General features: G+C 43.1%; 1 protein-coding gene across 11 annotated transcripts in view; it reads left to right on the forward strand.

Moving 5' to 3' along the window:
* The window catches only part of CTNND1 (catenin delta 1), a 52,493-nt gene that overhangs the window by 24,825 nt on the left and 8,629 nt on the right, over positions 1-19,039 (forward strand). For 4 of the 11 annotated variants that reach the window (XM_073808977.1, XM_073808978.1, XM_019947864.3 and 1 more), the window contains exons 1-12: positions 5,092-5,382; positions 7,372-7,443; positions 8,181-8,333; positions 8,749-9,284; positions 12,466-12,929; positions 14,032-14,215; positions 15,075-15,192; positions 15,654-15,807; positions 16,681-16,749; positions 17,601-17,728; positions 17,831-17,981; positions 18,739-18,931. In XM_073808977.1, coding sequence (XP_073665078.1) covers positions 5,188-5,382; positions 7,372-7,443; positions 8,181-8,333; positions 8,749-9,284; positions 12,466-12,929; positions 14,032-14,215; positions 15,075-15,192; positions 15,654-15,807; positions 16,681-16,749; positions 17,601-17,728; positions 17,831-17,981; positions 18,739-18,931 — 2,417 coding nt within the window. In that variant the 5' untranslated portion in view covers positions 5,092-5,187. Of the gene's footprint in view, positions 1-3,539; positions 3,657-5,091; positions 5,383-7,371; positions 7,444-8,180; positions 8,334-8,748; positions 9,285-12,465; positions 12,930-14,031; positions 14,216-15,074; positions 15,193-15,653; positions 15,808-16,680; positions 16,750-17,600; positions 17,729-17,830; positions 17,982-18,738; positions 18,932-19,039 lie in introns of those variants that run through there. The other 7 variants (XM_073808981.1, XM_019947865.3, XM_073808982.1 and 4 more) reach the window with 5 other exon arrangements.

Below are 19,039 nucleotides of genomic sequence, written 5' to 3' on the forward strand. Positions count from 1 at the left end.
TGTATTTTATTTTTCCCATTTTACAGAAAAGAAACCTGAGGATTAGAGAGATTTGCCCAAAGTCATATAGCTAAGAAGCAATGGAGCTGGGATTTGAACGCAGTCAGTGTGATTCCAAAGTTTATGTTCTTAACCTCTAAAAATTAAAATTTCAAATTATATTTCTATGGCCAATTTACAGTAGAACAAGTCATTGTGGGGACTGTGCTATTGGCAAGTGACTTTCTTCTTTTCCTCTTTTACCTGGTTGGCATTGTCAGACTGTTTGGTCTTTCTGGGTATTTGATTTAATTCAACTTCTTCTGGTTCAGAATTCTTACAGAAGAGATTGAATGTTTACTGTTGTCATTGCTTGAATGTGGGAGCCTTGTTGTAGACTCGTAGGTCTATAGGACCTATGGCTTGTTAAGAGTAAAACCAGGGCTTCCCTGGTGGCGCAGTGGTTAAGAGTCCTCCTGCCAATGCAGGGGACACAGGTTCGATCCCTGGTCCGGGAAGATCCCACATGCCGTGGAGCAACTAAGCCCATGTGCCACAGCTACTGAGCCTGCGCTCTAGAGCCTGTGAGCCACAGCTACCGAGCCCTCGTGCCACAACTACTGAAGCCCACACGCCGCAGCTACTGAAGCCTGTACGCCGCAACTACTGGAGCCCATGCTCTGCAACAGGAGAAGCCCCCGCAACGAGAAGCCCGTGCACCGCAGCGAAGAGTAGCCCCTGCTCACCGCAACTAGAGAAAGCCTGCACATAGCAACGAAGACCCAAATGCAGCCAAAAATAAAAAAATAAATAAAATAAATTTATTTTTTTTAAAAAAAGAGTAAAACCAGTTACTCTGAGAAAATCTACTGTTGGGGAATTGCAAGGTTCACTTGTTCACTTTGCTCCTCTCCCTCACCCTGGCAATTCCTTGATGATCTTTTTTTATTTTTTGGCTGTGCAGCTTGGCTTGCAGGATCTTGGTTCCCTGACCAGGGATTGAACCCGGGATCACGACAGTGAAAGCCCCAAGTCCTAACCACTGGACCACCAGGAAATTCCCGATGAACTTTTTTTAAGTGAGGACAAGTGTAATCCATAGTAAGTGGCCAGCCTGTAAAGACGTTGGCCTGTAGTCTCAAGGCTTCCCTGATTCTAACTGCCAACATCAGTTAATGGTTTGCAGATTCTGGTCTATAGTATAATTTTCTTATGATGTGTATGTTTGGCATGGAGAAGACTCTCAAGTCTCTGAGTTGTGAGGTGGGGTACTATATATCTTGCCTAACTGCTTCGTTCTCTTCCCCCACATATGCTTTCTTTTTCCTCCCATTTACTTCTTTTCTCCCACTTATTTCTTATTTGTAGACATTATGGATAACCCTTTAACCTAAAGATAAATGGAAATTTTTTCTTTTCCCTTTTTCCTGTGATGTTTGGGTAGAAAGCTCTTAAGAGTTGTAAGAGAGAGGTGCTGGACTGTCCATTTTATATTGGACTTAAGTTCAAAATTTGCTATTAACTGAGACCTTGGGTAATTTCTACACCTATAGCCTGTTTTCTCATTTGCAGTAAAACTTCCTTAGAGTTGCTGTAAGGATTGCCAGGATAGTAAATGTAAAACATTCAGTAATTGCTAGTTCTTTTCACCTTCCCTTTCTCCTTAGTAATAAACTGCTAAGGCCTCACACAGGGAATCGAGAGCTCATTGTAGGCAGATGTGTAATTCTGTGATAACTGCCAGGCACTTAGGAGAAGCACCCTGTGTCCCAGAAACACTGGTCTAGGTGGGACCTCCTAGTAAATAGTGTTGGAGTAGGGAAACCAGCCTCATCCTCTCCTTAGAACCCAGTTATGCACTTGATCCAGTTAATTTCGTCTACTAGTTCACAAAATAGTTTTGGGCTGAGGCATTACTATTAAGTAATGTAATTGGAAGATAGAAACTAACTCTTGAAACAACTTAATACCTCACATTTGTATAGCATTAAATTCTCAGCCGATCCTCACAGCAACTCTGAGTTAGACGGGGCTGGTGGTATTGGCATCTTACAGATGAGAATGTGGCAGTGACTTACTGCCATTGTTGGCTAGTGGCAGAGCCAGGACTTGGACCTGTCTTCTGAGTCCAGTTCTGTCCTACAAAGCTCTGCTTCTGCCCTCTTTCAGGCAGAAAATTTCCCCCATGCTGTTAGGCCTAGGAATCTGATCTTCTTTTTCTTAACTTTTCTGCCTTCTTCTCCAAATTAGAGCCAGGTGGTCAGCTTTTAAAGCCACGAAGATGGGAGAAGCTGATGTTTTTCCAGATATTGCTTCCCGACCTAGAGCCCTGGGTAGAGGCCCTACTGCCCTTCCTAACTCCCTGTATTGTATTAGCTAAAGTTGTGGGGGCAGAAAGTGGCAATTTTATGGAAGGGTGACAGTTTCTCTGTGCAACAGGGAGTGTTGGCACTGTATGCCTGAAGTAGTGGTAGTTTGGTCTTTTATTAGCAAAGAAGATTACAGGGCAGAGACTGCCAGAGTGCTAACTACAGTTCAGACAGACCCTGTTGAAACCCAGAACTGGAAGAATCTCCCCAGCTCCGGGTCCTCTTGGTGTGGAAGGTTCATAGGTCATTGTACATAGCAGATGAGGGCAAGTGCAAATGAAGTAACAGAGATGAAAAGGGAGCAACATTCAAAAAAAATAAGGCTACTTATTAAAGACCTTTGAGTGGCCTGTTGGAGTGCAGGGTGGGAATTGAGAAAGTGACAATGGGCTTTGGACCTAAAGGAAGAACAGGAGTTGATAAGTGACTGCGGGAGCCCAGAGCCTGGGTAGGAGGACTTTGGAAAAAAGACTGCCACATTCTTGGATTTAGATCCACTGGAAGGAGATCTAGATCCACTGGAAGGAGTCTTGGTGATGGAGAATTAATTAAGGAGTTTATTGGGTACCTATTTATCAGTTCCTCTGGGTACTCTTGCTTGCTGAATACTACATATACTCTAAAGCGAGCAGGCCCAAGCGATTGTGCTTGGTGTAGGGCTCTGGGGAGCGTGGGAAAGGGAACTGAAGCTAAAGGCTTAGCCTAGGCTAGTCCCCACATGTCTTCCCCACGACGACTATTGCATTGGTTTCTCAATATCTTTGTGGGCATGCTGGGACTGGGCTCTGAGGTTTCTGCCTTAGGGGTGGGAAGGAGGGGGAAGGGCATTCCAACAGCCATTTTTTTTTTCCTTCCCAATTTGGTTGCTGGGAACAGGGGGTAAGTGAATATATATCCATATTATGACCTGCTCCTGGTTCTCTACAGAAATACATGTAGAGGAACTCTGACATGACAGTAGAATCCAGGTTTTAATGAAAACTACGACCAAGGTCCAAGTATTTGAAAACAGAGCAAAGTCCAAAGGGCATTTGTCACATTAAGCAATTCCAAGTCGTATTTTAAATTACTCCCTTCCATTCCCAGATTGTTTTTTCCCCAACACGTGCCCTTGCTGCTCTTTTTTTTTTAATGTATTAGGTATATTTTATTTTCCTCTCATTCCTATTTTTCCTCCAAATATTTCTACAGCTCTCTTCTTCCTGCTTCCTCCTTGCTGTGGTGGCTGGGATGCTTCTCCCATGATATTTTGAATCTAGACTGGGCTGTTCTCTGTTAAACCAATCAGTTACGACCTTCTCTAAACAGGTGTGTATGTAAATATGTTTATTAAGAATAAAAAAAATTTTTAAGTGCCTTTTTTCTGGAGGGGTTGAGGAGAGGGTGGGGAATAGGGGAGAGGGTTTATTCTAAAACCTGCCTTTCAACGTGGTATATCTTGGGCTGACCAGAAAGTCTCTTATAGCCAACTTATAAGAGAGAAACCCTACTAAATCCAACAGTATGACTACAATGCCCCTCCACTTACTAGCCAGCTTGCAGATTATGTAATAGGGTATGGGGAACTCTTCGCTTCTGAATATCATTTATTGTGGAAGTGGTACACATAAACCCTCTAGATACTTGGATATTTACCCTTAGTTGGAATATGTAAAGAGGTAAAAATGTAGCCTGTTTAGAGCTTTCTGCAGGATAACAGAGATGTAGGAAGTTCCAGCTATTAATTGAAGGTTAGAATACGAACTACTTCAAGGGGTAACTTTATAATTTAATATAATGCTCCTTTTCCTACTCCACAAAGAGATGTGAAGGTCACTGAAAATGTTGCCTTTTTACACATAGACTTTTTTATTCTGTTGCTTTCTTGCCTCTGTTAGCCAAGGCACACATTCTGCCCTCAATATTGTAGTATAGTGTTGTTTTTTTTTTTTTTTTTGCGGTACGCGGGCCTCTCACTGTTGTGGCCTCTCCCGTTGCGGAGCAACAGGCTCCGGACGCGCAGGCTAAGCGGCCATGGCTCACGGGCCCAGCCGCTCCGCGGCTTGTGGGATCCTCCCAGACTGGAGCACGAACCCGTGTCCCCTGCATCGGCAGGCGGACTCTCAACCACTGCGCCACCAGGGAAGCCCTGTAGTATAGTTTTTAGAAGTAGAAAATCCCTTTATAAATGTATCCAATTTGAGGGCTTTAGTTTTATTTCCTGCCTTTGATGGTGGGAATTTTTTTTACTGCATCCATTTCTTACCGGCGTTTTAATTTAGCATATTCATTTAGTATATTTTGCCACCACTCCAGCAATTTCAGTGTTCAGATTTGGGAGAGGTTAAGTAAGATCTGTACTGCCCCTGTATCTCAGAGGTGGCTCGCCCCAGCAGGAGAGCGTGTGCTTGTCTATACTGTGGAGTTACATCTTTCATTGAGTTGATGCCAGCAAATTTTTCCAGGGGAGAATAACCTAATTTTAAACTCATGTCATGACTACAGCCCCTAGGCACATTCTCCCTTGGATCTAGTTGCACTTTTCCTTTCAATAGGTATTTCTTGTGGGGTGTTGAAGAGGGTAATGGCCAAAGGATCCTGCTTGAACAGACACTGGTGGTGGGTCCAGGCTTGGTGGTGGCTCTCTTTCTGTGCTGCAGTAAAACCACGAGAGGGCATCTTTGGCTCTGGGATTAATAATTCATCTGTCTTCTCTGACCTGTGACCTTTTCTTTCTCTCCTCTCTCTTACCTTTTCCCGGTAGTGTGAAGTGAGGGAGGCCTTCTCCCTCCTTCCTCCTCCCCCTGTGATCCACCTTCCCTTTTTACCCTGCCCTGCGGCGGCTCTGCCCCTTACCTTCATGGACGACTCAGAGGTGGAGTCGACCGCCAGCATCTTGGCCTCTGTGAAGGAACAAGAGGCCCAGTTTGAGAAGCTGACCCGGGCGCTGGAGGAGGAACGGCGCCACGTCTCGGCGCAACTGGAACGCGTCCGGGTCTCACCACAAGATGCCAACCCGCTCATGGCCAACGGCACCCTCACCCGCCGGCATCAGGTAACCCCTCTCTCCATCAGACCTGCAGGTAGGACTTTGGCATGGTCATAGAGAGACTATGATCCTTCTTGGGAAACTACTCTCCTCGTGGTTATGGGCTGTCCAGTGCCCATGCCTCATGATAACCTTTACAGGCGTGATAAATGCTGATTAAGAGATAGGGAATATTGCTGCTGTGCTGAGTTGGGTGGACTTATCTCTAGAAGCATCCATCTGACTTCTTGTTTGCTGGAGTGGGGTTTCTGGGATGCAGTTCTAGTAATGGCAGATCCTATAATTTGAAGCTGTGCTCAGGTTACTTGTTTTTTTTCTTGTATGTCCCCCCCCCCCGCCCCCATATCAGAAGTTAAGGAAATTAAATGCCTACTTAGTGGTTGGGGCAGTTGGGCATCTTGTATCCTCCCTCAGAGAACAGTTTGCTCAGAAGGTGTGGCAGTCAGCGTTCATAAACTGTGCATCCCTGCGCCATGCTCTTCTTGTTGGCTGTGCAGATCATTCCTTGGAGGAAGGGGTTATTGTTAATTCTTTCGGTTAGAGTTGGAGAGCGAGCATCATGCTGCTGTTTAACCCAAATAACCACAGGAGCCAGTGGTCTCTGGGTTGGCTGACTCTGCTGTGACTTGGGAGAGTTGGTGTTAGAAATGAGAAGTATCTTGTGTTTCCTATGGTTTCTGTAGTCTGACTTCGCTGTGATGTAATCTGTCTGAGGTTTTGTGTGTGTGTGTGTGTGTGTGTGTATGTGTATGTAGTAGGCATTGCCTGATAGACTTCATTTTAAGAGATCTCTGATGGGAACGAAGAACAGTGCTCATGCTCCAATAAGTCCTTTCATTGATTACTTATTTATTTTTTAAGATGGAGAAGGTCCCTCATGCTAAGGAGCGTGTTGAGTGAGAGGATATAATTCCAATTGGGGATGATCAGGAATTTGGAAGCAGTGTGTTTGCAGTGTTCCTAGGATTTTTATAGGAACAAGAATAGAGGGTTAGGGTTGAGGGAGGGGTATGTATTGAAAAGGAGAGCAGGATTGCTCAGCCTTGGAGGTGGTGGGGAATTCCAGGATTTAGTACGTGGATTCTCTCTCTCTCTCTCTTTCTCTTTTATTTTTAACTTCTGCTCAGCAATGAAACCACACCCTTCCTTCTTCCTGAAAGTAATGTTTAACTTCCTTTCCCTACAGCATTACACTCCCTATGTAATGGGAGTAGGGTGGGGGAAGAGTCTCCCAAGGTGGCTGAATCTCACTGTATTCTTTTTGAAGGGGAGTAGTCAAATGTATTTTTACGTAGTATAATGTTATTAGATTATTTCCTGCTGTTTAAGACAGAGCAACTTAAGAATGACATTTTTGAACGTGTTCTGTGGCTCTAATAATTGGTGATGAAGATACTGAGACACCTGCTTGAGGGGAGTTGAGATACTTGTTTTCTTTCTACTTGGAAAGAGAAACTCATACTTCTTGCCTCTTTCTTTAAAAAGCTGCCTGGTATGGGAGTTTCCAGTGGTTGTAGAGCATGAAGATGCATGAAACAATAAAGAAGGCTTTGGAAACCCCCCAACCTAGGCTTTCCAAGTTTCCTTATGTTCTTATGGCTTTCCAAAAAGATTTCGTGGGGAACTTATCTGAGTCTCTGCTCTTTATTCAGAAAATAGTTTTTGAGTACCTATTATGTGCCAGGCACTGATCAAGGCACTAGGGAGACAGTGAACAAAACTGACCAAAACCAAAACACAATAAACCTCTGCCCTCATAGAGCTTACGTTCCTATGTTCCAGAGACCCAGTCTGCCAGAGTTCTAGGCCCGGTTCCAATTTTGAGGTGTTAAGTCTAAGGAGTGATGTGCTTCTTTTATCTGTACTGACAGAAGGACTCCAGGCCACAAATGTCTTCTTGAAAGGCCTTTTCCTGTTTGGAACAAAGATCATTTGTCTTTGATAGAGCAAAAGAAGGCCACAAAATGAATTGTCTTCTTGTGGGCTATGTTTCAGAACGGCCGGTTTGTGGGCGATGTTGACCTTGAGCGACAGAAATTTTCAGATCTAAAACTCAACGGACCCCAGGTAATTCTTTTGGCTCAAGGTCTGGGTTGCTTATTCATATTTTTCTTACTTCCTCAGCTTAAGAGCATATTGGTGTCTTCTAAAGTGCCTGGCACATTGTAAGCGCCCATTAATTAGTTTCTTTCATTTAGGAAAATTAAAAAATGGAGTTTCAAAGTATAAATGTAGTTTTATTTTGGAATTAATTGTAATGCCCATTGATCCAGTATTTGATCTCTCAATTACTGCATCCCTTTTCTAGAATGGGCGTGGTTCTACTTTGCAGAAAACCATGCCTAGAATCTGGCTGACCTTGAGCCTTAGGCATATCTGAAGAATAGCATAGAGCTATTCAGAAGATAGCTCTTATTGGGGTTTTCTGGTTCATCTTAAAAGTTCTTACTGGGTGAACTTTTTTTTTTTTTGAAGGATCCTTCAGATGTAGATGTAGCTGCAGTTTAACACGGTTCATATTCACTTAGATGATCAGAACTGGGAAGTTATATCTGCTGTCTCTGTCACTTGGGTGTTGATGTAGCTATAGCTAACTCAGTTCCTGTTTGTTAAGTGACTAGAACTGGGAAATTATGTCTTCTGCCCTTTTGTACAAATTCAAAAGTGGGGACAGGCACCCCTCTAAAAGTCCTGGGGCCCATGGAAGGTGCAGTGTCTTTAGGGAGGCAGTGCCTCTCATTGGGATGGATTGTTAGTATATGTGGCTTAATAATAGCTCTTTCTGTTTTCTCTTTTCCATGTAGGATCACAGTCACCTTTTGTATAGCACCATCCCCAGGATGCAGGAGCCAGGGCAGATTGTGGAGACCTACACGGAGGAGGACCCTGAGGGAGCCATGTCTGTTGTCTCTGTGGAGACCTCGGATGATGGAACCACTCGGCGCACAGAGACCACAGTAAGCTAAGACTTGTACAAGGTCTGGGATGATGGGGAAGTTCTTCCTATGGTCTTCATTAAGGGGAGGGGCTGAGCACTTAATTAGGGTGGGTGAGGAGCCACTGATCTGTGGTAAAGGCATAGAGAAAGTGATCTCTGGGTAGACAGAGAAGATAGAAGAGATATGGGAAGATCTAATGGAATGAGGAAGAGTCTGCAGTAGCTTCCCTTAGAGGCATAGTTAACTGCCTGTGCAATTTTCCTTGCCTGGAGAATTCCTATAAGATGGAGAGAAGGGTAGGTGGTAGATTGCATGGCATTTCTAGGTAAAGCGAGCTGGGGGTAGAGGTTCGTTTCTTTTCTTAGAGTGGTCTAGAATTTAAGCTTAATTTGTTCACTTCATTAATTTTTCTTTTCTCTTTCTTTACTTGAAGGTCAAGAAAGTAGTGAAGACTGTGACAACACGGACAGTCCAGCCAGTCCCTATGGGACCAGATGGGCTGCCTGTAGATGCCTCATCAGTTTCAAACAACTATATCCAGACTCTGGGTCGTGACTTCCGCAAGAATGGCAACGGGGGCCCTGGCCCCTATGTGGGGCAAGCAGGCACTGCTACCCTTCCCAGGAACTTCCACTACCCTCCTGATGGATATAGCCGCCACTATGAAGATGGTTATCCAAGTAGCAGTGACAACTATGGCAGTCTGTCCCGGGTGACCCGCATTGAGGAGCGGTATAGGCCCAGCATGGAAGGTTACCGGGCACCCAGTAGACAGGATGTCTATGGGCCCCAGCCACAGGTTCGGGTAGGTGGGAGCAGTGTGGATCTGCATCGTTTTCATCCAGAGCCTTATGGGCTCGAGGATGACCAGCGTAGCATGGGCTACGATGACGTGGATTACGGCATGATGTCTGATTATGGCACTGGCCGTCGGACTGGGACACCCTCTGACCCTCGGCGACGCCTCAGGTAGGCAAGAAAAAGGGAAGAAAAGGGTCTTTCAAAGACAGCAAAAAGGGGTTGCTCTTCCTTCTCCGTCTAAGTGCTTTTTGGGATCAGAGGTAGTTGTGGCCCCCTCCTCTGCCTGTTTTTGTGGAAGACCACCCTTTTCTTCCCTTTTCTGATTTTACTAAGTATTGACATGCTTTTTTGTCTCTTTTTCATTGTAGAAATCATATATTTTAATTATAGAAAACAACTTGTGATGGTTCTTGGTCTGTGTTCTGAAGAGTGGCCTTTGTTTCTGTGCCAAGAGTTTCTATATTTTCTGCCTAAGATTTGACCCCCTTTTGGAACCTGGTGTCTGAGGCTATGGAATATTTGTTCTTGTGAATTTCTTCAGCTTCTGGTTTGGTGTTAAGAACAAGGTTGAGGGTTTTAGGCCAGAATAGATAGTTAAGGGTATATATAAGAACCTTCGCTGTGATGGTTTTAATCTCAAATAAAAACAAACCTTGATCTCACGAAAACCCTGACACTTTGTGCTTAGGTGCTTACATTTGATTGTAAAGTGAAATGGGGGTGGCTTCCTTAGAGGGTGGTACATTATTGACACTCTGAAAGGTCACTAATTACGACTTTACTGTTTATCCCTGGGGATTCTTTGGTGATGTGAAAAAGGTAGTAATTGACGTTTGGACTGGTAGATGGTTTGCCTTGAAAAAATGCTTTAGAATGCGAGTTGGCAAACCTTTTCTGTAAAGGACCAAATAGAACTAATTTAGACTTTGCAAACAGTATATCGTTTTTGTTGTATGCCGTTGTTCTTCTTTTTACAACCTTTTAAAAATATAAAAACCATTCTTAGTTTAGTTTTGGGACTGTACAGAAAACAGGTTTGGCCCATGGGCTGCCAATCCGGCTTTAGAATAAATCAGAGACTGTTTTCCAGGCAAAGAGAAACGATAAGAATGAAGGGAGAAGATTTATGGATGTCTTAATGGTAAGGATATCCTAACAGCTGTTGCTGAATTTCTGTATGAGGTCATGACTTTCTAAAACAAATGCCTTGGTGCTCATTTTACTTATATGACGTAGCTTTGGTGAACAGCAGACTGGGCTGGGCCCAGGGGTAGAGGCCTCATTACCTAAGCCTGAGTCACTCACCTTTCAGGTGTCTTTTGGACAGCAAATCCACCTCCTATGTGATTCATCTTTTATTCCTGGGGTGGGGGCACATCAGGCCTTAGTTGGTGCAACTTGGAGTAGTGGTAGATAACAGCTATCACCAAAGGAGTCTGCCTAGGGTGTTGGCTTCTTCTCTTTGTTGACAAGTCTGCTTTTTCTGACTTCCTCATTAGTAGAGGGATTGGATCTAGGTGGGTGCTGGTGGCCAGGTCATTCTGTGTTGTCCCTTGCTGTGGCAACTGACATAAAGAAAGAGGGCTTGGGCTTGGTTCTTGGGTTTATTCCAGGGTGATACTGGACTTGGAAACCTGCTTGACTAGCAAGAACATTTGCTGCTTCCTGTTCTGGGGCTAGGAGAGTAATACAAGGTCAAACGAAAACAGTAAGGCAGAATGATTTGTAGAAAAAGCACTGAACCAGAAGACCTTGGTTCTAGTTGTGCCTTTGCCACTAGCTGTGTAGCCTTAAGCAAGTCATTTAATCTTTCTGGGCACAGCTTTGTTATTTGTAAGACAAAGGAAAGAATGTCATGATCCACTTGTAAAAATAACTTGAGTGACCAAAATCTTCAGTTATGGTAGTTGTTTTGTAATTGCTTATATTAAAATAATAATAAAAGTAAAAACATCATCACTACAAAACTAGATAAGCACACCATCCATTGATAAAGAACTACTGTTAACATTTTGATGCTTTTCCTTTGAGTTCTTTTTCTTATACATGTAAACACACTCTGACTTTATTTTTCCCCTACTGAAATGGAATCTTAATATGCTGTTTAGTTGCCTACTTTTAAAACTCAGCTATATAACCTGCTTATTTTGTTTCACTGATATTGCAAAATAGTGATCTTTTACTAACTGCTTTGTCCATTTAAATCACTTTTGAGTGGTTGATGTTGACAGCTATGAGGCAGGCCCTCTGCTCAGGCTAAAACCTTGAGGGTTTGGTGACAGTGGGAGTGGTTTTGCGGAACAAACGACGGGCTTATTTGGAGAGTTCCACACAATGGATTCTCCTCTCTCCTGTGGGAGCCACAGAGTGAGATGAGCTCACTGATAATGGGTCTCTTCCTTCCTGGTGGTTATGAATAAATAATAGTGTGACAGACTCACCCTCTAGTGGTCGTTGGTAGTACTGAAATAGGAAGCAATATCTCTGGTTAGATGTTTTTCTTTACCTTCAGTTGCTCTGTCTGTTCCTTTTCATAGTGACTGGGTATCCCAAATGTGATGGTGGTCAGTAGTATCTATTTTGACAGAATTGGAAGTATTGTCTTTAGAAACTGGAGACTAGAAATTATGTCTCAAACACATTTGTTGAGTAGCAGAGATGACCTTGGGATGAACTGGTGCAAACTAATGTTCAAGCTTACACCTACCTCATCAATACCAAAGCCAAGTCCTCACACGAGGTGTTAAGACATCCTTTACTGCTTTTACTCTATCATCTCTTTTGTAATAATTTCCAAAATAGGGTAAGGAGAGACTTAAATGTGAAATGTGTTTAAGGGTCTTATTCCGCCAGCTCTTTCCTGTGTGTAAGTAAATGCCTTATTTTCCCTTTAGCCTAAGGCCTTATGAGAGCTGTTCTCAGACATTGTTCGCTAATTTCTGTGGTACCAAGTCAGTTGGTTTCATTAACTCTGCTGTCTGAAGGTTTATTTCAATCTCTATCTGGAGAAGTTTAGTAGGTGTCAGATATCGTTCAAACGCTAAGCAGTCAGGATTTGGTTCTTTTTTGTGATTAACTCTCCGAATGCTTGTTGCTCCTCCAAGCTAGTGAACTTCACAGAAAAAAATGGCAGCTTTAATCTAATTGCAGATGCGTTTAAGATTATTGCCTTATCTCATTAAGAAAAATTGATCGGTATATTTTTTATGCAAAGGAGAGATAAGATCTAGTGTACTAGAGCTGGGGTTACTCATTCCTTGAAGATGAGGGGTAATGGGAGCCCCCCAAGAAACCAGGCTTAACAACTTAATGTATTCCTTTTTTCTTTCCGGTTCTTCCAACACTGCAGGAGCTATGAAGACATGATTGGTGAGGAGGTACCATCAGACCAGTACTATTGGGCTCCTTTGGCCCAGCACGAACGGGGAAGTTTAGCGAGCTTGGATAGCCTGCGCAAGGGAGGGCCTCCACCCCCAAATTGGAGACAGCCAGAGCTGCCAGAGGTGATAGCCATGCTAGGATTCCGTTTGGATGCTGTCAAGTCCAATGCAGCTGCATACCTGCAACACCTGTGCTACCGCAATGACAAGGTGAAGACTGACGTTCGGAAGCTCAAGGGTATCCCAGTACTGGTGGGCTTGTTAGACCACCCCAAGAAAGAAGTGCACCTTGGCGCCTGTGGAGCTCTCAAGAATATCTCTTTCGGGCGTGACCAGGATAACAAGATTGCTATAAAAAACTGTGATGGTGTTCCTGCTCTTGTGCGATTACTCCGAAAGGCTCGTGATATGGACCTCACTGAAGTTATTACTGGTGAGTTCTAGGCCCAAGGGAAACTGCTAGGTTAGGGTCACTGTTATCCCTTAGAGAGATTGAGAACTAGAAGGATTTCTAGTCCTTTGACTGTTGATTAAATGTTGTGGCCTTTGGGTCAGATCCATCTCACAGATTTGGATCATGCAAGGTTTTCCAAATTTTAAAGCATTGTTTGCTAATGTTTTAAACGCAGAAGATTTCACTTAAAATTCCAGATTCTTGCCTTCTATTTTAAACGTGCGGGAACTGGTAGCAATGGATCTATTTTGCTACCTGGCAGTAGCTGGTCTGAGCTGATTGGGGCACGTGCTCTCCAGTTCGCAATAATTTCCAACATGTTATCTCTGACCAACTGCCACTACTTAGGAAGTTGTCTCCCCAGAATTGAAGCTGAGTGTCAGTTGGCACTTAACCCATATTCTTGTAATTTCTTTAAAATACCTGCTTGTCCTGACTCACCTGCCTGGCATGTATAGGCATTTGTGCTTGTGGTCCTTGCTTTAGAAGAGTGGTTTTTCAGATTGTGGGTCATACTCCATTAGTGTGTATTGAACACAACTTTGTGGATCACAATCAGCGTTCCAAGAGAAAGAAAGAAAGAAAGAAAAAGAAATAGCATAGATCATTAGTTCTCAACTGGGGGTGATCTTGCCCCCCAGAGGAAATTTGCAATGTCTGGCGGTATTTCTGGTTGTCATAACTTGGGAAGGTTGGGAGGGAGTGCTATTAACATCAAATGAGTAAACTCTGGACATACACTAAACATTTAATGTTGGGCAGGACAGCTCCCCACAACAAAGAATTATCTGGCCCAAAATGTCAGTGGCGCTGGGATTGAGAAGTGGGTGTAGATAGCCTAGAGGGTATGGCTTATAATAAGTATTGTTTTATGAAACCTTACTTCATGGGATGTATATTTGTATTGAGCCATAATGTACAATGTATTATTGTGGGTCACAGGCTAGAGCTTGAATATCATTACAAGGTATTTGGTCATTGGGGAAGACTGAGAAATGTTGGAATAGGGCATTCTCTTTGGCATTCTTCAAGCATACTGTCTTGGGTGCTGGAGAGCTATCTGATGAGTTGTCTCTGCCAGGAACCCTGTGGAATCTCTCATCCCATGACTCAATCAAAATGGAGATTGTGGACCATGCACTGCATGCCTTGACAGATGAAGTGATCATTCCGCATTCTGGTTGGGAGCGGGAACCTAGTGAAGATTGTAAGCCGCGCCACATTGAGTGGGAGTCCGTGCTCACCAACACAGCTGGCTGCCTTAGGTAACATAAGGGTTCTGAGAGTATGAAGGTAGAATTTTTGAAGACTAACTGAAATTGCTTTTAAAAAAAGTTTAAACTCCTTACTGTCACTCAGCCTCCGTTCCTATTTGTATTGCATACTATGACTTCAACCTGTTTTTCTACCTTTGTCACTACTCCCTTGCATATCATATATGCCTTATGTGGGGAACGGCAAGTAAACCACATATCTTCCTCACTTCTGTGCCTCTTTGACTTTGTTCATATAATTTGGTAAACATTTGTTCAATACCTACTCCACGTAAGGCAGTCGTTTAGTCCTAGGCTTGTGTGTACCTGTGTTCTTGCCTTCAATTATTTGTATTTCAAGTCAGGCTGCGATAAATGCAACAAATGGAGTACAAACTACTAGAAGGATAGAGTGAGGAAGAGCTCTTCCTCTGTCTGCAATGCCTTTCTCTGCTTATTTATCTTTTGAAGCTAAACTCAAGTGCTTTTATTTCATGTAAGTTTTCCTGATTTCTTTTTCTAATACCCCGTAAATGTGCGATATATTCTTTCTCTCTTTGGAATATACCCCTATGTGCTCTGCCCCTATTCTTCACTTGTACTTCCATAGAAGAAGTATCTATTCTGTCTTAAATTATTGTTGTTGGTATACTTTATTTATACACCCCTCTCCCTGGCCTGGTTATAAATGTCCTGAAAGCAGGAACTGTTTTATTCAACTTTCTGTCAACTCCAGTGCCTTCCTTATAACAGGTACTCGGTATTTGTTACAGTGAAAAGAAAAGATATTAAGGGGGCTTGTAGATGTTAAGGATATTAAGAGAGGGTTTCTAGATTTTAGTCATCTTGAAGCCTCTCCTTTTTCCCTCAGGAATGTCAGCTCGGAGAGGAGTGAAGCTCGCCGGAAACTTCGGGAATGTGACGGTTTGGTGGATGCTCTCATTTTCATTGTTCAGGCTGAGATTGGACAGAAAGATTCAGACAGCAAGGTAGGTTAATGGGTGAGAATTCCATTCACAACAACCGTGAGGTACCCATAGTGCAGACCTATCATCTCAGGCTTTCAAATAACATTAGATACCTATACCAGCCCCCACTCCTTAAAGTGGGCGTTCACCATAGACGAAAACTGTTTTCTTTAGAATTTCCTTCACCTATATATTTTAAAGCTGTTTAGCCATACTTGCATTTTTTTTCTGATTAGGAAAAAAGTCAGAGTGAGCCTGAGTTTTGTGTTAACACACCAAATGGTAGCAGAAACCTTCTGTTAGCCTGAGGCTACAAGAATTTTGAGAAGCGTGGGCACTTGAGGTATTGTGAGAGATGATGAATTGGGCTGTGCTTTTGAGGATAAATATTTTAATACGTGCATTGTGGAAGCCTGTACTTGCTAGGAAATCACTATAGTTGTTCTCTTCTCTCATTGAACCTTGTATTTTGTGATCCCAAGCTTGTGGAGAACTGTGTTTGCCTCCTTCGGAACTTGTCGTATCAAGTTCACCGAGAAATCCCACAAGCAGAACGTTACCAAGAGGCACCTCCCAATGTTGCCAACAGTACTGGGCCACATGCTGCCAGTTGCTTTGGGGCCAAGAAGGGCAAAGGTGAGTCTTGGTTCCTTGTTCCTTGCTCTTTAATATAAGGATGGGGAGAGGAAGGAACATGTTTAGCTTTAGGTACAAAATACTTGCTGAGCAAGTACAGGAATCAGCCCAGTCAAGGGTGTCTTTTTGCTCTGCTGCCGCTTCCCCTGTGTCGTGTGCTTCATGGTGGTGACGATGGTGGTGGTGGCGGTGGTGGTGGTATTGGCATCAGTAATTGGGCAGTGAAGGCCGAGAACTCAACTAATCTGGGGCCTTCTCCCCCATTCCTCCTTTGTGTTTCCTGTGTTTTTCTTTTCCTCTCCGCTTTCCTGCTTGTTTTCCCATGATCCTGTTGACATCTCTCTGCCGCATTTTTCTTCCTTCATTTCTCTCCTCTACTTTCCACCTTGGGTGATGCACTGGAAGATGAGTGGTTCTCCAGAGGTGAGTGGAATCTTTTAAGGCGCTTACCTACTTCTAATTTGCATGTTTTGGTTTTAGCTTCCCTGGTATTTCTTTGCCTAACCCTTCCCTGTGGATGCATGTAGGAAAATTCAGTTGAGGATGGCCACTGAAACAAGTTTAGCTCTTCTGAGCTAATGGCTCATGGCATGCTATTTCTGGACAGCAGCCCCAGTTATCAGGACTCAGGACGGCAGCAACAGTAGTGGTTATCCTTGTCTTACCCACGTGCTGCCTGTTTTCTGTTCTTGTATCTGATAGGGACAAGCTGGGGATCCTGGTGTTTTGTCTGTTTGTCTGTTTTCTTGTTTTTTGCCCCTCTTGATGCATCTCTGATCCAAAGATTTTGACTGAAGAATAAAAAAATATACTGGGTAGACTCTTCCCTTTCTTAAACTCTTTACCCCTTCCCCCTTTTTTTAATTTCCAAAGGGAAAAAACCCACAGAGGATCCAATAAATGATACAGTGGATTTCCCTAAAAGAACTAGTCCTGCTCGAGGTAAGATATGTTTTTCTTCTCAGGCTCCATAGAGCTCATGAACATAGTCCACAGATAGGTGTTTGGCAGCCTAACAGTAGGCTGTACAGTACGTTCACTGTTCTGTCTTCTCTGACTTAAGGATTTGAAGTGATGACAGAAGTATTTGGAAACTAATAACAGTAACTTTCAAAGGACTTCTTGTTATGGCAACTCTTCAGATTACTTGAGGATAAGGACCTGATGGTAGTCTAGACCAGAAACTTAAGTACCCTAAGTAGCCACTAGTTCTTGGGACTCAAACTTTACTTGTTATAAGAAGTCTCTTTATCACAGTTTGGATCTTTATATTCATCAATATGGTGAGTCCAAAATTCACAGCTCCCCGTGGATATAAAAATTCAGATGTTATTAAATTTGAGCCCCTTTCACTTAATCATAGTTCAGGTGGGCAGAATGACTCAGTTAAGTTAGAAATAATTCATCTGAGATGAGGAATCTTTAACTCTGAGTGCTATCGATGAGTAAATGAATCCCTTGAGTGCCAAGCAAGGTCAGAGTAAACTGTGGGAGGAGAGAAGAGGCTAGGAGGAGGGAGAGACAGGAGTTGCATATGAGTTGATATCTGTTTTGCTCTTGCCATGGTTGATTTATTCTTAAGGCTACATTCTTAAGGCTACATCTGACTACATCAGATGTAGTAGTCAGACCTCTTGAGTTTGCTGTTGGGTGAGTGGGAGGGGTTAGAGAGTTTACTGGTATTGGAGCATAAACCCATTAATCCAGAGTACTAACACTGGAGTTCAACCAGCCAGAGCCTGGTTCGTAGGTACTGATGAGTGTCCTCTGCTTTCTTGTCCTTTCTTGTGCAGGCTATGAACTTTTATTTCAACCAGAGGTGGTTCGGATATACATCTCACTCCTCAAGGAGAGCAAGAATCCTGCCATCCTAGAAGCCTCAGCAGGGGCCATCCAGAACTTGTGTGCTGGGCGCTGGACGGTGAGTACCTTTTACAAAATGGATTTGGAGATGGGAGGACTTAGCTAACTAGTTTGCTACCATTTATAATCTGTTCTACTTCTTTCCATGTGCTACTTGCAGTATGGTCGATATATCCGCTCAGCTCTGCGTCAAGAGAAGGCTCTTTCTGCCATTGCTGACCTCCTGACCAATGAACATGAGCGGGTCGTGAAAGCTGCCTCTGGAGCCCTGAGAAATCTGGCTGTGGATGCTCGCAACAAAGAATTAATTGGTGAGGAGCCGTTACCTTAGCATCTAGTACAGCACCTTTGATCCAACAGGTGCTAAATAATTTATTTGTTGAAAGGGCTGAGGAAGAATCCTAGTCCTCCGTAGTTTGTGAATCTGGAGGTTGGAGAAGGTTATAGTTTAATGGTTCTTGGAAAGACAAGAGGGGCTGATTCTTCAAAAATAGAATAACAATATCTATCTATTGAGCATGTACTTTGTTACTAGGGATTGTTAAGCATGTCTGTATATTCTCATTTAAATGTCACCACTTTACAAGGGTCCTTTTTTTAAAATTTTTTGTTAGAATAAGGAAACTGAGGGTCAGGGAAGTTAAGTAATTTGTCCGGAGTTAATATAGCTCATAAGTGACAGAGCCCAGTTTTTGTTTTTCTTAAATTCACAATGACTGTTCTATTAAGCTATAATAGTAGTATAATATTCTGTAGTATAGTATTCAGTGTACTATTTTCATTAGACTATCTGAATGGACTGTGTAGCATATTTGAGATAAAGTATTCAGATTGTTTTAATGTGACTGAAAGAGAGAATAAATAAAAGAATAGGAAGGACAGTATATCCATGGCTATTCCAGGTCCTTTGCTCTTTTGAAATGATAATCCTACAGGAGAAGGAAGTTGATTCATGTGGATAGTATCTATGCTTGATATGAGCAATGTGATTAAGTGTAGTGTTAGGCTCCTAACAACCTGACTCAGCTTGTTCTCCCCGCACACATTCCTCCTGTCTCACCGCTATAGGTAAACATGCTATTCCTAACTTGGTAAAGAATCTGCCAGGAGGGCAACAGAGCTCTTCCCAGAATTTCTCTGAGGACACTGTGGTCTCTGTTTTGAATACCATCAATGAAGTTATTGCTGAGAACTTGGAGGCTGCCAAAAAGCTTCGAGAAACACAGGGTATTGAGAAGCTGGTTTTGATCAACAAATCAGGGTGAGATTAACACTTAAAATTACAACTGGAAAAGTTTGAATATGAGAGAGGGGTTGCTGGGAAGGGGCTTTCCCCTTTTGCTTTTTAAGGTTATTTTCCCTTATTTAC

This window comes from Tursiops truncatus, chromosome 8 (genome assembly GCF_011762595.2).
Source record: "Tursiops truncatus isolate mTurTru1 chromosome 8, mTurTru1.mat.Y, whole genome shotgun sequence".
Taxonomy (NCBI): domain Eukaryota; kingdom Metazoa; phylum Chordata; class Mammalia; order Artiodactyla; family Delphinidae; genus Tursiops; species Tursiops truncatus.